The sequence below is a fragment of the Astatotilapia calliptera genome, chromosome 1 (genome assembly GCF_964374335.1).
Source record: "Astatotilapia calliptera chromosome 1, fAstCal68.1, whole genome shotgun sequence".
NCBI lineage: Eukaryota > Metazoa > Chordata > Actinopteri > Cichliformes > Cichlidae > Astatotilapia > Astatotilapia calliptera.
Genome location: NC_137422.1, coordinates 27287875 through 27313717, shown reverse-complemented (window position 1 = coordinate 27313717; position 25843 = coordinate 27287875). Strand labels below are relative to the sequence as shown.

The following is a 25843-nucleotide window of genomic DNA, read 5'->3' as shown; positions in this document are numbered from 1 at the left end:
GGATGAATCAGTAATCATATCTTTGTTATCATATCAAAATCACAGTCAGCCTTCCTAAACGTCCTTTTCCTTATGAAATTGATCACCGTCTCTTTGGACTAAATTCACATTCAGAAGAAGATAATTCCTCCCCATCACTAATACAGCCAACCACTGCAAAATCGTTAGTGTTTCTGTAGGTGGTATGACCTGGAGGGGAGTTGTACTGAAGTCTGAGGTGTACAAGGTGAACAGGAATAGAGACAGAGCAGTCTTCTGTGGACCTCCTTTACCATCAGAAACATGCCACTGGAAGAACAGTGATTACTATTAGAAACCTGTATCTCTTCCTGGAGCTCTACAATCAGACTACCTGCTTTGATTCAACTCTGATAATCTATTAGATCAGTGTCCACCGTATACTTACTAAGTTTGCACCAGGAGATAGGAGTTAGCTTAGCTCAGGATAAAGCAACAGAGGAGGAGAACAATTTCTCATAACCAAGAAAATGAATGGAAGTTGAACCACAAGTGTTTGACTTACATCTTAGTTTCCATACACATGAAACAACCAATTCTGTGTTTTTTGCAAAGATAAACCTCTTTTCTCTTATCTGCTTTTTTGGGTTATAAAAAAAGAAGGAAAATGGTACAAAAGCAAGGCAATATTCTAATATTTGGAGTATAACAAGCCTCTCCTTTGAAATTAATTGCAGCTTGCCAAGACCTAATCAAACACACAGTCATTCATATTCTGACACACTAACAAACACACACACACTTGTGTGCACACATGCTCACGCAAACATATGGGAAGAAAATGGCTGTGGTGACATTTCTCTAGTAAAAATGTCACCTGCGGTGGGGGTTGGTTCCCTGCTGAAATGGCATTTGCACACATTCACGCTCACACATGGGCACATATTCATGGGATTATAGTGTACAATGAAAGCTGTCAAGGAAGCAGCATAGCCCCTGGTGGAAACGTGTACGATACATCCTGCAGAATACATGGGCCTGCCTGTGAGTGTTATGGGGGGTTAGTGTTCTCCCCGATGTTAATATGGCACCAAACAGATTGAGACATCACATTTAAGGCCAGGGGAAATCAACCTGTGCAGGTCAGAAGTACGTGTGTGCTGCAGAAAGAAAGACAGAGAGAGGGGTCCGGCTTGCTCTATCTAGGGATGTCATATTGTTTCTATACACGGTGCTTCTGTACATGTTGGTAAGCTCCGTCTCATTTTAATCAAATCAGTCTGTTGGGAACTTTCCATTCAGAGCACTAACAGCAAGGAGAGATGTATATCGGTAGGAAATTAAACTATATATGCTTTATCACTTAGGAAACAATCTATAGAGTACACTGACATTCAGCAGAGACTGAAACATTATCATCTTTGAAGCTGTCAGATGAAAAGCAAAGATAAAAAATTGCAGAGGAGTTCCAGCGATTGGATAAAAAGGATTTTCTTCTATAATTAAGAAAGATAAGTTACACTAAAAAGACTTTCTATGCATCTTAAATTGACTATCCAAAATTAGTTTTATAAGCTGTGAGTTTCATGATGGATTTATCACCAGCTGTCATCAGAAGTGTCGTTTAGCAGTTGAGATAAGCTAATGCTTGTATCGCTGCTAGATTATGGAATCATAATTCTCCACTTCTAAACTGCGTGCATTCGCTGTCTTTTTAGTTTTCGGGAAGAATCTGAAAATATTGGACCTTTTCTTTTTTTTGTTTTTGCAGTCGAGTCTGGAGAAAATATTCTTGTGTGTCATATGTCTGTTTCCTTAGCCACGTGAGCAGCATTCAAAGCCGTACTGTTACTCTTAGAAATACATGAGTATGTCACAGTTGCCCCAGGGGTACATATCCTCTTTTGAGCTGCCTATTGCACTTCATTCACAGTTTTATATGTGATCTACATAGAGTTACCTGAAGAAGGATAAGAAATTTTATTAGAAGTGTTACAAAGGCTAATATGGGAAGCTTTCACTTGTCTACTCCTTCCCCGTCTCTAACCCATCTTCGTCTCATCTCTTATCTAGTGAAGGAAAAGCCTTATCTTATTCCCACTTTTATATCTACTCTTCTCTGTATCTGAATGACAATGAAGGACTGAGATTTTTTTTCCTTCTCTTTAATCTCTGTATCCAGCATTTTGCACATGTGCTCACTCACAGATTGTGAGTTGACCTTGGGGTGAAATGATAGTCCGACAGCTAATCAATTTTTAATAGCAGCCACGATTCCCCACAGGCCACAAACTGTGTTCATCTATGTCATGAGTAAGCACGTGGAAGCGCATTTCCGTGGGCCTTTGCATGTCTTTGCACCTATCTGAGTGTCCGGGCTTTTGTATCTAGGTGAGTGAGTCTGTTATGGGAATCCAGTACAGTATCCACTTTGTTCCACCTACTAGCTGAAATATTAATGCTGTCAGTATTGGCAAGCCTGAAGAACGCGAGACTCAGACACACACACACACAAACCCACACAGTTAGCATGGGTGTATAACACTCTCGAGGCTATATAATTTAAATTGATGTGTCTTAAATTTGATGATAGACAAGAGAGCCAGTCAGGTAATTCCTTTCCTCAGTAAGAAACGTTCATTTTTACTCCTGACGGATCAATTTTTTTTAAGAAATGCTTGACACACAGCATATTAGATGAATGTTCTCCTCATGCCTGTGCAGGTTTTTTCCCCAGGAAACACAATTTCACAATTTCATCAAAAAACATGATGCCGGGTTTGGCAAAGGATACTTTTAAAGAGTCCTTTTTTCCTGGTTCAGTGAAGCTTACAAGCAGTAATATGACCATTAGAAAGCATATGTATCAGCTGCTATGGATAGTGACTGTCACCCAAGAGCGGTATCGTCCTTCAGTGTTTCATAATGTTTGTAAATATGCAAGTGATTTCTAGTTTAACTTTGTCCCTAGTCAAATATTAAAATAATTAATTAAAATAATCTAACATTGGTATCATATTAAAATGCACATAAGATAATATTGTAAATAATACAACAGCAGTAACGAAATCATTGAAACTCCAGCACAGTAGCTTGTGTTTAATGCACTGTAACAGCAGAAGGTGGAAAGAATAATAAGACAATGAATTAGTATGCAGCAACCTGCAATCACATTGTGGCTACTACTGCTATGCTAAATGACAGAGCAGTGCTTTTTGATCCTGTTGTTAAGCTATGGCTCAGTCAGAGTCAGATAAACTTAATTTATCCCCAAGGGGCAAATTCCAAAAATTGCTACATTTTATGTAGAAAGAGAAATTTTGGAGAAGTTAAAAGCGTGTTGTAATTCCTCTGTGGCCCATAAGCTAAATAAAGCAGTAAATGTTCTTTAGGTACCTGCACCACAGGCACCTAAAGAAAATCCAGAAGTGCCTAAAGGTGAACATAGAAGTCTTATGTGATTCCAAAACATTAAATTGCTTCATTATTTCACAGTTTCTGGTACAGCAGAGCTCATTTATGTATATATCAAACCTCAGGGTTGTAATATCTCGGCAGTACATCCAAAAGAGAACAGCTAACATGAATGTTCTGAGTCTGCGAGCCGAGGTGAAATGAATAAATTAGTTCAGATTAGAATTGATTGAAGCCTGAACTTTCTCTTCCTATATTGTACTTGTATCGCTCTCTTTGTACATGTGTTTGCACAAATGTCTGTTTCTGCAGTCTTAGGGAACCAATTAGAGCTCAGTCTCGGTCTCTTATTGATTTTCCGGCCAATAGCGATGAAGCTCTGCTGTAAGGGGGCTATCGAGCAATGGTCTCTAAGCTCAGGGTTAGTTGTTTAATTCCTTTCCTTAAATTGGCTCAAAGACTTAATTGTGGTATTTAAAGTGGAGGATCAGGAAGACCTGTGAAGGCCAGTTTTCAGAAATATGTCCTCTTCTTTCTTTTCTCTGTAAATGTGAATCAAACATAAACTCTGACACGTTCGAAAGATGTTCAACCATTTAAGAATTTCTGTTTCAGGATAAAAAAAGAGCAAAGTATTGATGACGTTTAAGGTAAGGAAAGGCGAGCGAGATGAGATGAGAAAATGGAGTGGGTTGAGATATTGAGCATTATGATTTTTTTTTTCAAATAAAGAGACACCGAAGACAGTAGATGGTTTTCCGTCTTGCAAAAGGGAATAACAGACAGAGCAGGATAAAGAGAATATTTAAGGTGAAAAAAGAAGAGAGGAAGTGAGGGTTGCTTCCAAAGAGGGAGATGGACAGAGTTTGAGAGCACCGTGACAGCCGCGTTAGTGTCTGGAGAGTCATTAGTGACCCATTTCTCTCTCAGGCTACATCTTTCTTTCTCTCCCTTCTTTTTCATTAAACAGAGCAAAGAGCCCATTAGCTTTGTGTTCCTCCTGCAAATCTCATATTGGCTGCGCCACATTTATTGATTCACCAGAGCGAGTAGTCCAAGGATCCTCTGAGATTATTGTGGGTGTGGGTTTTTATAAAACATGCAGACAAATGATTTCACTACAGATCTCATCTCAGATTAAATGCCTTAAACTGAGTGCTGAGCCCAAATGTTTCTGAAAAACAAAGCTGGTGATTAAAAGTTGAACTACACTGTATGTAGTGGTACAAAGGGACCTTAATTATTGTGGTATATTTTTTATATTTTACTTAGAAATAGTTTCCCTCTTGATGTTCACCATCATTACTGCAGAGCTTTTTATTGTTGGTATAAAAGGTAAGTGAGGTTAATGGCCCTTGGTGGGTCTTGCGATTTCATTTAATCTTTTGAAAAACATATAGGAACATCATTTTGGCCCCACTTATACCTCAGTCTCACACACATACACGCATACATGAACACCTTCCACACTCTTGGACATGAGGAGGAAATGGGCTCTTAGGGGGGAAGACTTTATGAGTTACGCCTTGTAAAGCATGCGTTGGTGAAATCCTTCCCCCTAGGCTCTTACTCATGTGATGGGCTCTTTTATTGGGGTCAGGAGAGGGCTTAGTACTGAAGCTAAGACTGTGTGGGAGAGATTGAGCTTGTGTGTGTTGTAGGTATAGATGTTTATTTATTTATTTGATTTGATTTTTTTGGCACAAACATTAACCCAACTTTAAGGCTCAGTATGTTCAGTTTTCTTAAGGTCATCAAACGTTACACATTTATTGCATTTGGTATCTCGCTTCATTTCACGCCCTCACCTATAGACAGGCTTTAAGGTTTAACTACATGTGCTATTAACTTCATATGAGAAAGCTGGTAACAGCCACACTCTTTGATCGACACTCACAAAATTGGTTGAACCGACTCTTAAAAGGTCTGTGGTCATTTGGTGATGCAACCGAGAGAAAGCCTGGCAGCGTGCTTTTATTTTTAATAAATCGGGGTGGGTTTGTTCAGTCTAACATGACTTTGTTCTGATTACTTTTAGCTCTTTCACCCTTGGCTAAAAGTTATTATTTAAAAAAATGATAGCAGCAGAAATAACCTCCCTTGGCAGAAAATTTACTTTATATAGGTAAGGTTGATATTATCTCACAGCACAGAAATGTAATGGATGACAATTTTCACTTGAAATTTTTTAATTTTTTGAAATTTTCACAGCCAGGGACCCCTACTTAGCGTGCTAACACACTTATTAGACCACCTGGCAGAAAATTACAATTTTTATATGAAACAAAGCCATGGCATGATGAAGGTTTCGTGCTTTTCAGCATACTTTTATTAACTCTAACGGTTGCTGTCACGCTACACACACAGCTGCAGCTTTTCAGCTCGTAGCTGAGCACTCCACTACCAACAACACCATGACAGGGTCCAGTTCACAGTTTAAACCCGGCGATTGCGGCATGACACCGGCATGATTGCGGATGCCGCTCAGGTGCGTCCGCTCGCCTGCAGTGGCACTGCAGACCACGCCCCGCCACATATTTTTAGAAATCTGTTAAAAATTATATTATTTGTTAGGCAAATAATAAACTGAAAACAAACCTAACTAACCTCTTTGTCTAGAATTCCTTCTTAAGGTTCAGTGTCTTACCTAAATATACGTTGACATGCAGACTGGAGTGGCCAGGGAATCTATCCATCCTGCTTCTGATTGGTAAACAACCTGTTCTACCTCCTGAGCCACAGCTGCCCAACTAAAGACCTTGTGCATACTGCTGGGGTTACCATTATAGTAAAAAAATATATTTATATATATATATATATAGTTTGGTAATTACCAACACTGTTAATTTAGAGAACCTGTGGCATGAACCTGGTAGTCGTTTAAGCACCGCACATAAATGCATTGTTGACTTTACTTGTAGTAAGCTAATACTCAGCAGGATTTGGAGTTTTGGGGATTACTGTGTGATGGGTAATCCCATGGTTACGTTTAACTGAAAGCACACTTCAGGCGATGATTCATCTGTGCTAACAAGCACAAACAGACAAATGATTTCTCTCCTGCTCTCTCTCCCTCACAGGAGCCACATCTTTTTCATGTGTCCGGCACCTTTGTGCCTCGTAGATATAAAATATGACAGGGTATGACACACATAAAAACAGAGTTCACTGAATTTTTTTTTCTTACTAAGTGCCTCAGTGCAATATGAAGTACTGAAAGCTTAGCACACTTTGTAACTATTATCATAATATAATTGATATTGTCCTGCAAATTCTCAGCTTATGACATCAGGTGTTGAAATACTCACACTCTGCCCCATTGCATGTAATTCATGTGTTATATTTGTATTACCTTGATGTACAGCTGAAAGTCTGCACTTTAACCATCTCCTGTTTGTTTGATATAAAATCCACTGTGTTGGTGTAAAGAGGCAAATAACAAAAAGACACAAAAACAAAAAAGTTTCATTGTTCAAAAGGACGTAACTATACCTGTTATATTGCACGGGGGGTGAAGTTAGATGCTTAATCCTGTTTCAGTGTTTGAATCCAGTTCTTGACTTAACCAGTAGCTGCTTCTCAGATTCTGCCTGTCATTAGCTGATCTGATGTTTGCTACATCTGTCATGCCGTTTGGAAATTTCTGATACTGTGACTTTGTCTATTAACATTATTAACATGTTGTGAAGAGAATGACTGCAAATGAACAAAATGTAACATCCATCCATTTTCTTCTGCTTATCTGGGGCCGGGTCGTGGGGGCAGCAGCCTAAGCAGAGAAGCCCAGACCTTTCTCTCCCCAGCCACCTCCTCCAGCTTGTCCAGGGGAACACCAAGGTGTTCCCAGGTCAGCCGAGAGATATAATGTCTCCAGCGGGTCTGCCCCGGGGCCCTTCTCCCGGAGGGACATTCCCAGAACACCTCACCCAGGAGGCGCCCAGGAGGCATCCTTGTCAGATGCCCAAACCACCTGAACTGGCTCCTTTTGATGTAATCGCTACCTCATCGTGGTGGAGGGGTTTGTGTGTCCCAGAGATTCCAGTGGCTATGTTGTCCGGGGGCTTCTGCTCCCTGGTAGGGTGTCCCATTGCAAATTGGTCCTGGGTGAGGGACCCCTATGAGCAGAACACCAAGCGAACAGTTCACCCTGCCCAAAGTAGGGTTACCGGGGCCCCGCCCTGGAGCCAGGCCCGGGGGAGGGTGCCCGAAAATGAGCGTCTAGTGGCCGGGCCCAAAAAAGGGACATAGGCCCATCCTCCTGCAGGCCCACCACCCACACGTGGCGCAGTGGGGGTCGGGTGCATTGTGTGCCAGGCGGCAGCCAGGAGTGGAGGCTCCGGCGGACCAATCACTGGCTACCAAGGATATCAAAATGTAACATTCACACTAATATAACTGATTATATCTAAACTAAATAGTTCTCATTTTTCACACTTACATTTTAAGGTACAGGAAGAATTCCAGGCAGCTTGTACTACCAGTTCAATGAAAGGCATCTGACATTGACCGAGACATAAATTCTGTATCAAAGCAACAGAGACACAAAACATCTGTGATATTTGAATAGATATAAGACATTAAGGATGGCACACACTTCCCACACAGTTCATCCAATGTCACAGTGAAAATATCAAATGCATTTAATAATCAGGTTGGCTCCTATCACCCGCTGAGACAGTTGGTGTGGTTAACACTGAGTCATAAGAGCACCTGACACCCAGTGCCAATCATCCGCTTCAACCGAGTCTCTCTCCCGATTGTCAAAGGAGAAGTGTGATGTAAATCTTCAGGATAATCCTGTACTGCATCGCAGGGAGGAAGATTTAGTGACAGACATGAAAAGAGGAAGACAGACGGGCTGAATCAGAGAGCGATATAGTCAGCGAGACATCAAACAAGAAAGAGAGACAAAGACAAATTCACACAGATGAGGAATGGAAGGAGAAGATGAGCAACAATAAACTGCTGGGAAGTATTTCAAACTTGAAAACACCTTTTACCGACAGAGACCAGGGCTGTTTATATGTTAAAATGTTCTGGAGCTCAGTCAGATTCGATGACGCTGCGTTTTGCAGCCGCTGATATCACAGAAAACAACAACAGTTGCCAGGCGGCAAATTGCGGCTGCTAACAGTTTGTGACAGGAGTGGGAGGAAAGGACGAAGGAGAGGAGGAGTGAAAGCTAAAATAGAATTCCTGCAATTCAGGCTTTTGATGTGCGGCAGTGAAGTGGAAGTAGAGAAGAGGTGTGAACAGAGAGAAAAAAGGAAGGGATTTAGGATAGAAGGAGAAAGAGATAGCGAAAGAGTGACAGGTAAAGGAGGGGAAGGGATGAGGGAGGTAAAAGTACTTAGAGGGAGTAAAGTGATGAGAGGGAGAGAGAGCATGTTACGACTTGTATAAGCGCAGAACTAAAAAGCGGAATTTTTGTGACTCTGGTTTTGTGGCTCTATGTCGTTTGTAGCTAACATGAAGATGTCTTCCAGCAACTCTACTTCACAGTAATACATACAAGGTCTGCTCATGGCTTTGACACAGGCAGATTTCTTTAGCGGGGAAAAAGTGTTCATGCTTTAAAAGTGAAATAGAAATGGGTGGTTGGCATGAGGAGAACCCGAAACTCAACAGAAGCTTGTCAGACTGCTTCATGTTTCATGACAAGTGATCTCAGACACCGGCAAAGTTTTCTAAACTATCTCAGAAAGTGTGACTGTATCAATGTACTTTCACACTGCTGTTTGTCTGAGTGCCCTGCTGACTTTCTTGTTTTTGTTGGATCAAAAGAAATCCACCCCTGCAGAAAAATTGCAAACAAACAAGCTGATTCCCAAACGCACGGTGGGAATCAAGCTTTGACTGATAATCCTGCATTTACCTTTAGCCTCCTGTCTAAAAAACAACCTCTGTTTTCGCTTATTGTCTTACCCTCAGGTGAAAGTGATGGTGAGAGTTTGCCCGGTGTCTCAGTCTGATGCAGCCGAGTCCAGTTCCTTTCTCAAAGTGGATCCCAGGAAGAAACAAATCACCATCATGGACCCATCAGCAAATCAGACGCAAAGTGCTGCCTCTCAGAAAAGGGCCGGAGCCAATCAGGTCCCACCAAAGATGTTCACTTTTGATGCAGCGTTCCCTCCTGATGCATCACAGGTCAGAGACATTTTATGTGACAAAGTCTGGTAAAATGACTATAAATAAAAACAAAATTATGAACTTCACGCTCTTCTTAAATTTTGTTAAGAACTGGATACCATGCTGGTAGATAAAATGTGCGGTTGCAATGCAAACAAACACTGTTGTTAGTAACAGACTAATAAAATACAGAAATTTCTTTTCAAAAACTGAGTTATGAGCTTCTTGGACAGGCTCTACCATAGCTGCTATTTTATTTGTCACATCTTTGCATTAAAATGCTCTAAAAAGCAACAGTTTCACAAACAGTGTCATGAGGATGTGAGCTGGGGGATTTAACAGAGAAGTCTGGAGACTAAAACAGTGAAGTTGCAAAGAATAGAGGTAGTAAGTGGGGACAAGTTTAAACACCTGGAATCATTGATCCAAAGAAACGGACAGTGCACAAGAGAGTGAAGAAGAGAGTGCAGGCAGAGTGGAGTGGATGAAGACAAGTATCGGGTGATTTGTGACAGAATGACAGCAGCAGGAGTGAAAGGGAAGCTTTCCAAGACGGCACTGACACCCGCTATGATGTATGGTTTGGAGACGGTGGCAGTAACAAACTGACAGGAGTCAGAACTCACTAAGATGGATGAGATTAAAAATGAGGAGGCACAGCTCAGATGCTTTGGAGAAGAAGTTAGAGAGTCAGGCAGAAGAGGGATAGTGGATATTTTGGAAAAAGGATGTTAAAGATGGAGCTGCCAAGCAGGAGGAAAAGAGAAAGACCAAAAAGGTGACATGGATGTAGAGAAGGAGGTCATGCAGAGTTGGTTGGTGTGACAGAGGAGGATGCTAAGCATAAGGTAGGACTGAGACACATGATCTGAAAGAAGTCTTTGACTTGCACATTACCTTTACTTTTGAGCCGCAGAGGTCGCTGCTTGGTCGGTATGTGCATTTGCATGAATCTAGGCGAGATGTGTTCCCCTGGATAAGCCAGTGAGATAAGCTTCAAAGAAAATGCTGATTCTTTAAGACATTTATAGAACCAGAACACAGTAATACTGACAATTACAGGGAAGTTGCCCGTCATCTCCTCCACACCAACAGTCAGATGTTTAAAAAATCAAAACAAAACAGCAGAATCCTAGCTCCAGCGCGAGTTTGAATAATGTTTGTCTAAAATTGAATGTATTTCTGATTTACTTGACCCTGTTTATTCCTCTGTCTTCCTGTGTTAGGCGGAAGTGTGTGCAGGAACAGTTGCTGAGGTCATTCAGTCGGTAGTGAACGGAGCAGATGGCTGTGTCTTCTGCTTTGGACACTCTAAACTGGGTAAAATTCTCACACACGCACACACACACACACACAAAAACTACAAAATCAGAGCTTGGCTCGTGAGTCTTCTTTAGTGAGTGTGACCATCGGTGTGTCGGCTCTTCACTTGGCCGTCGCTCCACTAGCCCTCATCTATCAGAGAGAGAAAGAAGAGGATTAGTGTCTGCTGAAGCTGAAAGCATTCTCGGTCTGCTCTGTCTGTGTTTCTGTCCTTTTCTCCCTCTAATCCTTCTGAAGCTGGTTGTCAGAGAAGTTCTCTTAAAAAGGGTCAAGGCCCCTCACTGCATTGTGCAACATGTCTGATCCCAGACATACACTGAGACAAACAAAGACCCACCACAAACACGCAGACACACACACGAATAAGGCTTCATCGACTGTGGGTCAGCCGCTGCTGTGTTTGTCCTTGTAAACACAAGCAGCATTTCCCCTTCTCAGTTTGTGAGCCTTCAGCTTGAGTTTCTAAGTCTCCTTGAACTGCAGAGCATGACAACAGCAGAGATGTGACACTTCGACTGGCGCTGCAGTGCAAAGATCAACATGTAAACCGCTGTTTGGTTGCTGTGAAGCAAAATCTTGCCAAATCTGAAGAAAAAGTCAGCTCAACTCAAACCACAGTCAGTCAGCAAGATTATGTAAACACTACCCAGCTGAATTTCATAAAACTTGGTGAGGATGTGGAGAATGGGCAAACGATCGCTTTCTTTAAAATGGCAAAATACAGCAAATATTTCGATAACTTTTAATTTGTCTTTTTTTTTCTATTGATGGTGGTTGATTGGTTCCCTTGCTGCAAATATGGCGTGAACAGTGTTGTCAATGTCTTTATATGGACCACAGGAACTACTTAATGGAAGCTAGTAGGAATTCAATTAAGAAAATAAAGTTGGAGAGACTTTAAAAAATCAAGTGTATATACAAATTTGATGAAGCGTCATCATGATCTAAAGGTTGTGACTCAGATGATGAGCTGCTGACTTCCTGTTTTCTTCTTAAACACATGACAGAGTAGGTCTGACTATACAAGATGTCATTGCAAAACAAATATATTCAACACTCTACTTCTTCATATTTTACCACTTTTTGTTTATGGTGAATGTAAGAATGGTCACTATACGGACATCTTTGAGCAGTCCATCACAACTCCCGGTGGCCCAATATCCTATCTAATGAAATAGCATTAAAAATAGATCATGCACATAAAAAATGTGAAAACCACCACTAGGGTTTACACAGTCAGCACAGAATGATAGCAGAAATAGGATCCAGGACAGATCAATCAAACAGATGCACATGTAATCGTCACACTCCCAGGACAGAAACAACATGGTGCACAGTGCACATACGACAGCTTGTCTAGATCCACGTTTGTCATTTTAACATGAATACATATTTTCATTCAGCTGTCAAATATTGACATGCAAAATACAGACTGTCTCGTGATTTATGATGCTTGTGATTCATCCTGTGTAATATGGCTAAGACTGAAGCTAATATCCTGCTGCCGGCGTTTGATTATGTTAATAACACTGCAAACTCTTTTATTTGATTGAAATCAATTTCTCAATCAGTTTTACTGCTATATTAATGCCGTGACCTCACTCGTATATGTTCAAACGGCTGCTGCTGTAGCAGCAGATGAGTTAATTCTTTGTGATCCAGCTCACCTAAGGCCATGGATTTTAATGAGACTGCATTATAATGGCATTACCTTTTTACTAATTAAAATGGGGAAAGTAACACAACGAGCATTTACCTTCGGCTCTGTGGCCCTTGGCTGTAGACACATGTGGGGATTCTGGCACAGACCAGCTACTACACACTCATGCACATTTTTGCAGTGAGCAAAAGGGAATTCATTAAAAAGGAAAAATTAAATAAAAGTCTAAATGATCCTGAACAAATGGATGAACTTCAGGAATTGAATCCTCTTGCTTTGAGTCATGTGTGATGGATTTTGTTATCGTTATTAGAGTAGTGTCCGTCCTTAGTAATGATGAATGCGCGTGTCTGCATAAGCTCGTGTGTGGATGTCTTTGAACTCCTGAAACAGCTCTGCCATGTTCCCTCACACATATTCACTTTCTCTCTGATAGCAAAGGTATATTAACCTGATGAGACCAATTCACAGAAATATGCATAAACTGCACATACGTGGATACAAACGCATTATGATAAGTCAGTGGAGTAGGCAGCTATATGAGCACAATTTGCAGTTTTCAGTAGTCAGAACAGAAGGACGCATTATAGAGCCACATATAAACTCCCACAGATGTGTGTTTTAATGTGTTCTTTGTCACTTGCACACAGGCTTTAAAGGCAAAAAAGAGAAAGGGTGGTTGTTCAAGTGCTCTGTGGTTATGTTAGTGGTACTACACAGAGCCGTTATGAGTCAGGGAATCCATCTGATCTGCTAAATGAAAAGAAATCAACTGGTAAATCTGATAAATCAAAGTAAATGACCCACTGTTGCTTTAAAAGAGCTCTTTAACATAGCGGGTGGCAACATTTTATATAATCATGTGTTTAAAAGCTTTCTTTATGTTTTATCTGGAAAACTGAGCATTGTGAATTATAAATACTACTACAACAGCACCAGCTTTCGGATACTTAATACAACTCTCTTTGTTGTATTTTTTATCACATTTTTGGGACAAGTCATCATTTTTGACAGTAGTCTAGATGCTCCAGGAAACACTGAGTGCAGAACAATGTAAAATTACATTGTAGATGACAACTTCCCCTCCGTCCTTTCTCGGAACAAATCAGACACATTTCTCTGCGCTGCATCACAGGAGTCAGGCTTTTGATGTCGTCTGTCTTTCGTGCAAGTGTTCCCATCGGTGTGATTGTTAGGTGTGACATATGGCTTTGTTTAGGTGTGTGTTTGATCTCCAACTTCTGACAGCCGGAGCAGGTGTGGGAAAGGGATAATCATCATCTTGTGACTGAAAGGGACAGACACGTGCATTTCACACACACATCTATTCACACTTATTTCTGTTGATGTTCTTTTTGATAGATCTTCAGCTTATTTCCCGTTCACCATTGTCTTTCTGGCTTTCTCATTCAGGTAAATCTTACACGATGATCGGCCGCGATGACTCTCTTCAGACTCTGGGTATAATCCCCTGTGCCATTTCCTGGTTGTTTAAGCTCATCAACGAGCGAAAAGAGAAAACTGGTGCACGCTTCTCCGTCCGCGTCTCTGCAGTTGAGGTCAGTGATCGCAATGAAACCTTAATTTGAAACATTCCCTGCAGAAAAAAACGAGTGCAAATCCTGATGCAGACATTTGACAAATCAGGGCACTGATAGTCTCTAAAAAGCACTGGCAGTAGCTGTCAACTATCTTTAGTATCTGTCTTCTCTCAGTGAAGTAAAATTTTAATTTAAGATTCTTCTGGCCAGATTTAATCCTAGACAGATGTTAAGAAAACTGAGAAAATAAAATGAGGAAGCTACTGTTGTTGAAATAATCTGTGCTTTTGTGCAGGTTTGGGGAAAAGAGGAGAACCTTAAAGACTTGTTATCTGAAGTGGCTACAGGCAGCTTACAGGATGGGCAGTCACCTGGGGTCTACCTGTGTGAGGACCCCATTTGTGGCATGCAGGTACACATGCACAAACACACAATTAAAAACATCACGGCTTACCTTGGAACTGGTTCATGTCACTTGTACCTGTGGGTTTAAACCTTACAGATTCAGACTCTGTATAAATGTGTTTTTTCACATCAAACAGCTCTCTGCAGTCTTGGCTTGCATGTGAACCCACAGACACTCGTCTTGGAGATGATCTAGTATCATTTACATTAAGCTCAATAACCACAACTGATAAATGAACATAAAAATAGTTTTATATGGATACATTTGAATATGGGCGATGTTATTGATAATGGGGCTCTTGAGTCCATCTGGCAGTACTGTGGATGTGCATCAAATGAAAAAAAGGGACTTTGATCATTCAGCATCCTGTTTTTATCCAACAATGCCAAAATGAGGTATTTTTAAAGAGATGATTCAGAAACAGTCGGATGATTCATTCACCTGATTGTGAAAACGATGCCAAGAGAAAAACACTTGACACAAACAAAACTGGAAAAATAACCAGAACTCTCAAAAGGCTCATTGTCTATTCAAACTTTTGTTTTTTTAAGTGACTTTTCAAAATTACATGCAGCTAAACAAACACCTTTAATAACCAAGATTCAGAAAACAAAAGACGGCTTATGTGAATAAAATTCTAATGAACATCACTATTATTAACACCCTTTGCAGGTATCTGCACAGCAGTAGTCTCAGTAACGTGTCAATGTAAAAAGAACACCAAAAACAAATGAGCGACAATGGGTTAGCAGCCGTATATGTGTGTGTGTTCAGTCATACTGTATGTTTATAGGATTAGAGGGTCTGATACAAACACATCTGTGTAATCCTTAACTAATCTGACATAATCTCATCAGTAATGATATCCTGCAGTACCACACACACACACACACACTCTCACTTCCCTCCTCTCTCTCTATTACTCACGTCTGCTTCCCTCTATTTCTCACATACCTGCAGACAAATTAGAAATGATTTATTAAAAATATGCCAATCAGTCTTCCGCCACGCTGAATCCTCACAGTACACAATATTATCAGCGTTTAAACACTTCTCCCTCGGTAAACCAAATCCCTCAAGCTAAGGTGAAGTAGTGTCTTTCGGCATGTCTGACTGCCTGTCCTCTGGCTACTCACGGTTGCTTCCTTATCACGTCTATAAAAGTGCAATATTGTTATGCTTTTTTTTTCTTCCCCAAACTCTTCCAGCTGCAGAACCAGTCTGAGCTCCGCGCTCCAACACCAGAAAAGGCAGCCTGGTTCCTGGATGCAGCCATAGCAGCTCGCCATAGTAGCCAACGCTCCAACACCACTGAAGAAGAGCACAGGAATTCACATATGCTCTTTACATTACACATATATCAGTATCGCATGGAAAAGACGGGAAAAGGAGGAAGTAAGCAGTGCATGCTTAAACCCTGATGTTTCAAACTGTTATTACTGGTGCAACAATTAAATGTCTCAATAGCAACATTTAACGATTACTTCTACTGCGCTCACCTTTGCAGGAAAATAGTTGTTGTTTGTTGTGACTATGATAATCACAGTAGGATAAAAGCAGACAGAAACATATTGTTTGCTATGAATAAATTGTGGAACACTGGAGACCAAAGTAAGGAGTGAACAATGAAGGACAGATCAATATGCAGATCGATCTAAATGCTTCCTATTATGGTTGCTACAAATAAACTGCAGCAACAGAGATGCACATGCACCTTTTACTGAATGCACAATCCCTTAATATATTAATCAAAGTCATTTCCAACAGTTATTTTTGGTCTTTATAACAAATCACATAGCATATGAGTGGTTTTATTTATGCCTGAGAGATGTTTGACCAAATTATGTCTGATTATGGCCATTTATGTTACACACAAGTGTGTGTATGAAATAAACTGTAATGTGTGTGCATCTGTGTATGTATGAGAGAAATGTGAATGCTTAAGAATGATAACTGTAATGACATTTGTTACACTTGCATGTTTCTTTCAATCAAACACATTTAATATTAGAGAACAATAACCTAAGTAAATGCAAAAATACAGTTTTAAAATGATGATTTAATTTATTAAGGGGAAACGTTACCCAGACCTACCTGGTCCTGTGTGAAAAGGTGATTATCCCCTAAACCTTTAAACCTTCATTTAATTATTTTGAGCCGCTCAGATCGAGATTTGCAGTGTTTCAAATTACTGTCCTGCTGCATAACCCTGCATCAGTTTTTGGCCTGCATGAGCTTCAGGGTTGTCCTGTAGACAGCAGAATTTATTGTTCCACAAATTACGAAGTCATCCACATCCAGAAGCTACAAAGCAGCCCCCGACCATCACACTACCACCACCGTGTTTGATTGTATGTTCTTCTTATGAAGTACTATATCAGTTTTATGTCAGATCTAATGGGATGTAAACCTTGTAAAAAGTAAAAGTCATGTCTTTATTGGTCAGCAGTGGTTTTCTCCCATGGATGCCATTTTTGCCCAGTCTCCTTCTTATTGTTGAATCATGAACACTGACCTTAAATAAGCTAAGTGAGGCCTGCAGTTCTTTAGGTGTTGTTCTGTGTTATTTTGTGACCTTCTGGTTGGGTTATCAATTCAGTCTTGGAGTAATTTTAGTAGGTCAGCCACCTCAGTGAAAGTTCACCACTGTTCCAAGTTTCCTCCATTTGTGGATAATAGCTCTCACTATGGTTCACTGAAGTCCCAGAGCCGTAAGAATGCCTTTTTAACCCTTTCCAGACTGATAGATGTTAGTGACTTAGTTTCTCATCTGTTCTTGAATTTCTTTAAATTGTAGCATCATGTGTTGATTTTGTAGCCTTTTTTCATGTAACCTTTTCATGTTCTTCATATTCTGTAATTGCTTAATTCAACAGAAAGTAATCTGGCCAGAGTGTGGCTAAGAAACTGAGCTCAGCTTTTCCAAAAATGCGGTTAATCATCATTAATTCATGATTTAACAAGGGGGCAATTACTTTATATACTTACTAACTTTAAATAGGGCCAGGTAGGTCTGCATAGTTTTTCTTCTACTTTATAAATTAAATAATCCTTCAAAAACTACATTTTGCATTTATTTGGGTTATCTTTGTCAAATATTAAGATTTGTTTGATGTTAGGAAACGTTTATCTTCATATTATTACTGTCACTGTTAATATAGATTTCTTACAGATGCAGTATACTGTATTAACAACTCTAAGTTGTCCTTCAATCTTGAGCCATCTTTTCTCGTCTGCTAGTGTCAGGAGGTCGCAGTCGCCTCCACCTGCTGGACCTGGGCAGCTGTGATGTTAAAGTACTCGGAGGAGGAGGAGGTGGGAAAAGCAGGGAGAACTCTTCACCCAGCTCGGCTCCTCTGTGCCTTTCGCTGTCTGCACTCGGCAATGTGATTCTGGCCCTGGTCAATGGAAGCAAACACATCCCATATAAGTACGTTCGTGTGGGTGTGTGTGTTTGTGTTTATGGGTGGGTGTGGGTGAGTGGGAGTATGACTAATTAATGCATAAATTTAAGAGGAGAATAAAGATAAATTCAGAAACTGGTGAACTAAACTGTTGAGAAGAGTGAACGGTAGGCTGAGGTGGAAAGCAGGATCTTGATGTGAGAGGTAAAAAGGAAAGGATAGTAGCAGATTTCATAAGTTGCTTCAGGTTTGGGGGATTTACTGTCATAAACAACAGCAGCTGGTGTTACATATTCATCACATTCATTTTGTTGGTTAACTGACTGCCAATGACAGCAAAGGAGAGAGGAAAAGGCAAAGATGATAGAGCCAGTAACTCTAGCCAGAAGAAATTGTTTGAAAATAAAAATACTTGAACCAGGGGAAAAGAAATCATAACAGCTAAAGTGATGCATAGTCCTGCTCTGGCAGTAAGAATACGGGATGTGAAACTGTAAATGCCCTCCTTTTTTCTAATTTCTCTCTGCTTCCCTTCTGCTCTTCCACTCTGCTCAAGGCTGTGTAGCTCTGTGCTCATGCTGGGTTAATTTAATCACAAGCTTTTGCATTTACATTGCAAAACAACCTGCTACTTAGCATTGAAGCTCTAAGCACAGCTTTGCTGACTCTGATTTGGCATTGGTGACTCAGACACTTTTGGAGTGTGATGGGATTTGACTGGTTTTTAACAATCCATGCTGTGTTACTGACACATTTTTATAAATCCAGGAAGTAAGAGTTTTTTTGATTGAATTAAGACTGTTGAAGTTGGGCTTGTGGAGGATATATATTAAAAATATAATGAAGGTATTTATTTATAAGGTAAAATAATGGTGTCTTGTGCATAAACTGTATATAAAGGACGAACACAGACATTGTGACGTCACTAATTAGTTAGAGAGTTAAAACCTTGAGCTGAGGGTTTTCACCCTCGTCCGATTGACCCTTTGAAAGTGGACGTGACGAGCAAACACACTCATAAGGTAGTCAGTAACACTGGATTTTTTGGAGACCACTTTACAAAATAAAGTGAAAATCATGTTAGATGTCTGAGAAAGTCCCAAATAAGGTCCCAGACAAAGGAACCAAAGGACCATTTACAGACTAAGATAAGATAAGATAACCTTTATTAGTCCCACACATGGGAAATTTGTTTTGTCACAGCAGGAAGTGGACAGTGCAAAAGTTATGAGGCAAAAATTAGAATACAATAAGAATAAATACAGTACACAACTGTACAGAATAGAATAAAATAAAATACTATATACAGTAGAATAAAATAAAATAAATATACAATAAGATAAAAATAGAATACAAATACAAATACTATATACAACTGAGTAAAAATACAACGATGACAGAAAGGATTATTGCATATGTATGGTCTAAAGGAATTCCCACCTGATTGCCCTCAGGCACTTCTCCAGAATCTTCAGATCCAGAAGCTACATCCATCTTTTCTATACAGTCTATAGTCCTGTTGTGTCAGGTACCAGGATGTTGGCAGTGGTCCCTGTAGAGTTGTTCCAGCTGGCACCACCTTCTGATGCTTGATCAGACTGGGATCTACGGCACACTCTGTCACTTTCCATCTGCTGATCCTGAACCGTTTCAGTGGCGTGGTTAGGTGCATTGCCCTGCTAATGGAGGCTGCTACCAAATCCCAAGGTCCACCAGAAGAACATAATTTACTTCACCTCTCTCTAGTTTTAATGTTGTGACTGATGAGTGTATTTCACCCCAGAGGTGGGACCAAGTCATTGTTTTGCAAGTCTCAAGTAAGTCTCAAGTCTTTATCCTCAAGTCTCAAGTCAAGTCTCAAGTAATGTCAGGCAAGTCAGAGTCGAGTCTCAAGTCACTGGTGTAAAAGTCAGAGTCAAGTCACAAGTCTGAAACTTTGAATTTCAAGTCCTTTCGAGTCTTTAAAAAAAAACAACGAAAAAATAATGTTGCAGTTATGCTAAATGTAAATATTAGACCATGTAATTTTTAAATCTGTGTTTTTCTCAACACATGACAAAATAGTGAACTTAGAAAGTATACACAAATTGTGAAATTGCACCTCTTTAAAATGCAGCTCAATTAAACTTAGCTCCTGGAATAATTTTCACCGACAGTTCTGAGATAAGCTGCATGTTATTCTTGGATGCGGTTGTAGGACCGGCTTTAAAATCGCATGACAAAAATATCATACATATTAAAAAAAAACTGTATCACCAACGTAGCCTGGACACCATTTGCTAGTTAGATGAAGTCAGCTATCTCATCGTAGCATATTTATATGCATATTTATAATCATACGGTTCTTGGAGTGAGTGCATACACTCATGAAGTTTAGTAACTTCCGGTCACTGCAACAAGCCCAGGTACAGTTTACCGACGGATGGGTACAGGACCTTGAAATGCACCGTGTAGAAAGTAAAGACCATCGTACGTATCATAAGTTTACCAGTCTCACAAATCGTCGTCATAAATACACATTCGTTAACCGTTTATTAATAGGACCTTTGAGCTCAACGGTAATTAATTAGCAGTGGAAATAATTTCTGGTACCCATCACAGAAATGTAGCAGTGACAATAATATTGTATGCTGTAATCGTACTGGGCAATTAGTGATACAAAACAACTGTTTTATCCTGTGAATAAAAGTATATGTTTTTGTCAATGTACCATAATAACAGAAGCGAAACGCAATATTGTGTCAGGACAATTCACTATTTATGCACAATAAACAAAGGAGCATAGCGCGACAATTTCTGTTCAGCACCAGACTTGCTTGTAACCTATATCACCAATTATGTTATGAAAATGACGCATTAACTACAACAGCAGACTGACCTTTGTGGAAATGCTTGGAGCAGACTAACCTGTGAGCTGGAGGGTTCTGGGACGTTATATTTGATCTTTGAATGGCTGCAATCCAGGCCACCCGTCGCCTCTTTGTTACTTCGGAAACACGGCTCGAACAATTTCTCTTCAACGACGTAATCCGATAACAACCGATCTCTTTACCCGTCGGCTTCCCGTGGCTGTCATGCGACCGGCTATTGTAGTTAATAATACAACAGCTTCTTGACATTTTTGTGTTTCTTTTTATCGCTGTGTGACTGGTTTCAATTGAAAGCCTGCGTGCGCTAGTACCTCTTGCCACGAGTTCCCAGAATCCTTTGCGGTTCTACCCCTGAATGACGTCATATTTTCAATCTATATAATATGCATGTTACATTTTATATTTGGGGTGAAATATCAAGTCTTTTCAAGTAAACCGGTTCAAGTCCAATTCAAGTCCCAAGTCATTGGTTTAAAAGTCCAAGTCAAGTCACAAGTCTTAGAACATTTTTTCAAGTCAAGTCTAAAGTCATAAAATTAATGACTCGAGTCTGACTCGAGTCCAAGTCATGTGACTCGAGTCCACACCTCTGTTTCACCCACAACCAAACTGATTGATCAGCTGAATTTCCTATCACCTTTCTCATCCCTAGAAACCAAAGCAATCATATAGCAGGCTGTTTCCTTTGAGGGGAAAATATTCGACTCAAACGAAACACGCTTAAAGTCCGGCTGCTCATTTTCTTTCATCACAGTTGCTGAGCCTGTCTTGCAATGCTTCACTGCTTCCAGGATAGGGTCCCATCCTGTTTTTATAATCCCAGTCCTGTTCCAGTACTGTTGCTAGGTAACCAGTGAATCTACCATTTATCAGTACACTTTTGGACTTTGTAGCTTCCCAGTTCACAAAAAGAGTCAGACTGTTCAACCAGCACTGCCTTCTGTAAGAATCCAAGCGTCTCGGCACGATTCAGCAGTCAACATGCTTGAAAGACCCATGTTTCAGTCACAATATGCTCTTGCAAAGACCCTTAACACATTTACTAAACATTCCCTTTCCTCATCGTGGATGCTGCACAACTTCTTGTCCAAAAAATGTTTTCTCTTTCCCACTCATGTCTTTCTGTCAATCAAGACACTCAAAGGGCAGTTTTTTCCTCTTCTTGCCAAAATCTCTTTGACACTAGAACTCTAGATTTTCTCAGTTTATTAGTTTAGTTAAGTAGAAATTTGTGAGCAAAGCTGTACCACAGTGCTGCTTATTCAATGCCTTAATATGAATTTTCTGAAACAGTGGTGATCCAGGAATTTAGATGACAGAAAGTGTCATATTACATATACGATGTTCCTGCCTGGTAAAGCTTGTAATAAATCTAGCACAGGCTGATAGGTAAGACCCAATCCAACATCCCCAGCATTTGAATTAACATCCAAATGAATACTTCATGAGTCATGAGTTTACCTACATTAATCTCAGGAAGATATGCAGAGATAGCTCGAAAGAGAGAGACAGAGACTGGAGGATTTGTTGAAGCCCGAGGCAGCAAACTGAGAAATCAGAAAAGAAAAAAAGAAAGCAATAATGAAAAAGAGGAGGCGGTCAGATAGGAGCGTGTACGTACTTTGCGTATGTACACTGTTGTGTACATACACGCATGTGAATGTACACATACGTGTGCAAGACTTGACTGCGGGCTGTGTTTTTAGAAAAGGGGGACAGCAGCATGAGGTATCGGGCCACAGAGGAGCTGTACTCACTGTCAGCCTGCAGGCCTCAGCACACACACAAACATTATGAATGATTGCAGTAGCCCACCCAGGAGAAAGTCTTTTCTTAAACACACAGCCTAGTTTTACTCTCCCATCTGCTCGTTTAATCTCTCTGGGACATAGACCATCTCCCAATATTAGACTTTATCATACCCTGAGCGCCTCTTTTAAAGGGACTGTTCACCCAAAAATCAAATGTATATATTTTACTACTGGTCTGGAGTGCTGCTTATCCATCTAGATTGTTTTGTGATGAGCTGCACTGTCTTGGAGATATTAGAAAATTCTGTTGTGAGCAGTTTCATGCAGGACTTCATCTCTTTCCACTAAACTACACCCATCAACTGTATTGCTATCCAGAGTGAAGCGTGCATGTACATGTGACACAGTATGACAAGAGTTGAACATTAAGGGTGTGTGTCCACAAACTCTAGTTTTTGAACTGGAAGCTCTTTTGGGCTCATTTTCAGAGCAAGAAGCACTTATTTTTGCAAAGTTACAGGACTGCCGTTTTTGTTATTAGATTATAGATAACTGTCCGGACAGTTTTATTTTTTAATAGATGCTACAATTTCACATTGAAAACCATCAGTCTAACAAGGCGATATAAGTAACACTTGGTGACATTGGGAAAGAAGAACCCCCTTTTAACAGGAAGAGACAGGGTTCAAAGAGTGTCAGACATCTGTCAAGACTGGTTAGGTGTGAGGGCAAAACAGAAAAGAACAAATAGAGTGAATATAAAGACAAGGACACAAACTATAGCAGAAAGCAGTTTCTTCCCACTCCCTTTCAACATGTAAATTAATCAGAATGTTTTTTTGTATGTAATTTGTATAGTATTTTTTTTCTCTCTTATTTCTTTTCTAAATGTACTTGTATATTGTTCACATGTTGAAATAAATTACCAATCAATCAATCAATCAATCAATCAATCAATCAATCAATCAATCAATCAATCAATCAAGCAGTAGTGACATACAAAAGTACTGAGAGTGAAGAGGGAAAGAAAATAGTTCCTATATTAAACTGCTCACAAAAAAGTTTGCAGATACTTTGAAGTCACCAGATCATGCAACTGAGTGTTTCATAACTGAAAGATAAGTACTATCTGCATCTAGCAAATATCTCAAAAGCTGCACAACCTACACCAAAAGATGGATTAAAAAGTGCTACAGGTCAGAGGATAAATATTAAATAGGTGAACTGTGAGCTTTAATTAGCAAATTGTTTGTCTCTTTTTGCATTAATAATCGGAAAAATAACTAATGATTATAAGTACTTTTTTCATTTAAATTTCATGTTAGCCTTGTGTTGTGTTAATGTTGCAGACTCTCTAACTTGTGGAAAATGCTCTACCTGACCAAGAAGAGTTATTAATACCCTTTAGCCAAAACATACGTGGGCATTTGTGAGAAAATCGACCAGTTTTGTCACACCTTTAAGTGACTGTGCGTATTTACAACATGTCTTCAATGCTCACGTCTCGGTGTATATGTGTAACCAGGGACAGAAAGCTGACCATGTTGCTAAGGGAGTCGCTAGGCAACATGAACTGCCGGACCACCATGATTGCTCACATCTCTGCCTCACCTAGAGATTTCTCAGAAACCCTCTCCACTATTCAGATTGCTTCCCGGGTGCTCCGCATGAAAAAGAAGAAAACTAAAGTCACAGTGGTGAGTTTTATTTCATTCTTCGTGCTTCATTAAAATAATAAAACTATCCAGATATAGACAAGTAAAGTGCCAGGTATAATGTCTTAAACAAACATAAATTACTTTTTTGACGGTTCATTTTATGCTGAAACACACATTGCCCTGACGGTGCACTGCAGTGTTTTAATTTTTGGAGTTTAGGTGAAAATCTTTTATAGAAGTTGAAACTAGTTATACAAAATATTTAACCTTCTTGTCTCCGTTTGCTGCTGACACAAATTGACTTCTTGCGCTCACAGATGTCAAAAGTGTTCTGCAGAAGACAAAAGGTTAAAATGAGGGCTTCAGCTCTAAAAATAAAGAAGACATTTCAAGCCACAAGATACTCTATTACTAATATGCTAGACAAATAGGAGGAATTAAGTTAAACTGAACTGCAATGAAGTGAAGTTCTTATCTTCTGCCTTGGGTCCATATTAGTTATCCCCTCATCTCCTTCTTTCTGGTCTCTAACCGTCAATTAAAAGGAAAAGAAAAAAAGGACAATCTCACTCTGCAAATCTCAAAAGGAAATCATTTCTCTCTCATCGCTCTTCTCTGCTTCCACTTTCCTTATTATCTGGGCTCTTCTCAGCAATACACATCCAGCTCCTCTGGGGGAGAAAGCTCCTGCGAGGAGGGTCGCATGCGTCGTCCGACCCACCTGCGACCTTTCCATCACCGTGGTGACCCTGACTCTGACCTTCCGCTGCTGCGACTCTCCAGTGACCCCGACGAATACTCCAGCAGCGAGCAGTCATGCGACACAGTCATCTACGTGGGTCCGAATGGAGCAGCTGTGTCAGACAGAGAGCTAACGGACAATGAGGGACCCCCAGAATTTGTACCAATTATTCCTGCGTTGCTTCGAGGTAAAACTTCAGAGCAAAGCCAAAATCAGGCAGCAGGGGCACAGAACAAGGTAATTTGAAAATATGTGCATTTAAAGATTAGACACTTAGCATTATTAAGTAGAATATTTGTGATGAAGAATAATTCTATAACAGGTGCAGTCTCAGCCAGACGAGCAGCCCAGTGGCCCCTCACAACCTTTGTCTCAAGCCTCTCAGTCTCTACTTGGTCAGCCGCTGGCTCCTGTCCCAGAGGAAGGAGCTGAATGCCTGAAGTGCAACACCTTTGCTGAGCTGCAGGAGAGATTGGACTGCATCGATGGCAGCGAGGAGGTGAAGAACTGTCTTCTGCTCTTGTTTTTGTTGTGATTGTGCAAATAAAAATCTTAGATACAAATAGGATGACATAGTATGATGGGATCTGTAATAGGGGGTCTATTGAAAGCTTGATAGCTATTTTTGTCAATTTATTCAGATGAAAAAGAAGCGTTCTGTTTGTATCTACTTAGCATTTTGTTCATTGCGTGTCCGGCTTTTTTATTGTTGTTACAGCTGCTGTTTGTGGTGGCAATTTTCTCTGCCTTTCAATACTCATGTATTTCCATTTGTGTTTGGATATAACACATTCAAATTACTTTTCACAAATTACCTTATTGTGAAAATATTTATACAGAACCCCAATATTTGCACGGCAATAGCGCAGGTTGTTTGGAGCTCAAGTGATCTTTTTTATTCTCTTCCACCATCACTGAAGTTGTGATTAACGGTGTACTGTAATTTAGAAATAAAAGCGACATAATTTCAGAATTGTCCCTTTGATG

General features: G+C 40.1%; 1 protein-coding gene across 2 annotated transcripts in view; it reads left to right on the top strand.

Moving 5' to 3' along the window:
• kif26ba (kinesin family member 26Ba) overlaps positions 1-25843 on the top strand; it is a 100340-nt gene that overhangs the window by 59867 nt on the left and 14630 nt on the right. For both annotated transcript variants that reach the window (XM_080303291.1, XM_026171119.2), the window contains exons 5-13: positions 9304-9519; positions 10728-10821; positions 13898-14043; positions 14321-14437; positions 15640-15826; positions 17672-17861; positions 23982-24153; positions 24767-25093; positions 25179-25355. In XM_080303291.1, coding sequence (XP_080159417.1) covers positions 9304-9519; positions 10728-10821; positions 13898-14043; positions 14321-14437; positions 15640-15826; positions 17672-17861; positions 23982-24153; positions 24767-25093; positions 25179-25355 — 1626 coding nt within the window. The remainder of the gene's footprint in view (positions 1-9303; positions 9520-10727; positions 10822-13897; positions 14044-14320; positions 14438-15639; positions 15827-17671; positions 17862-23981; positions 24154-24766; positions 25094-25178; positions 25356-25843) is intronic.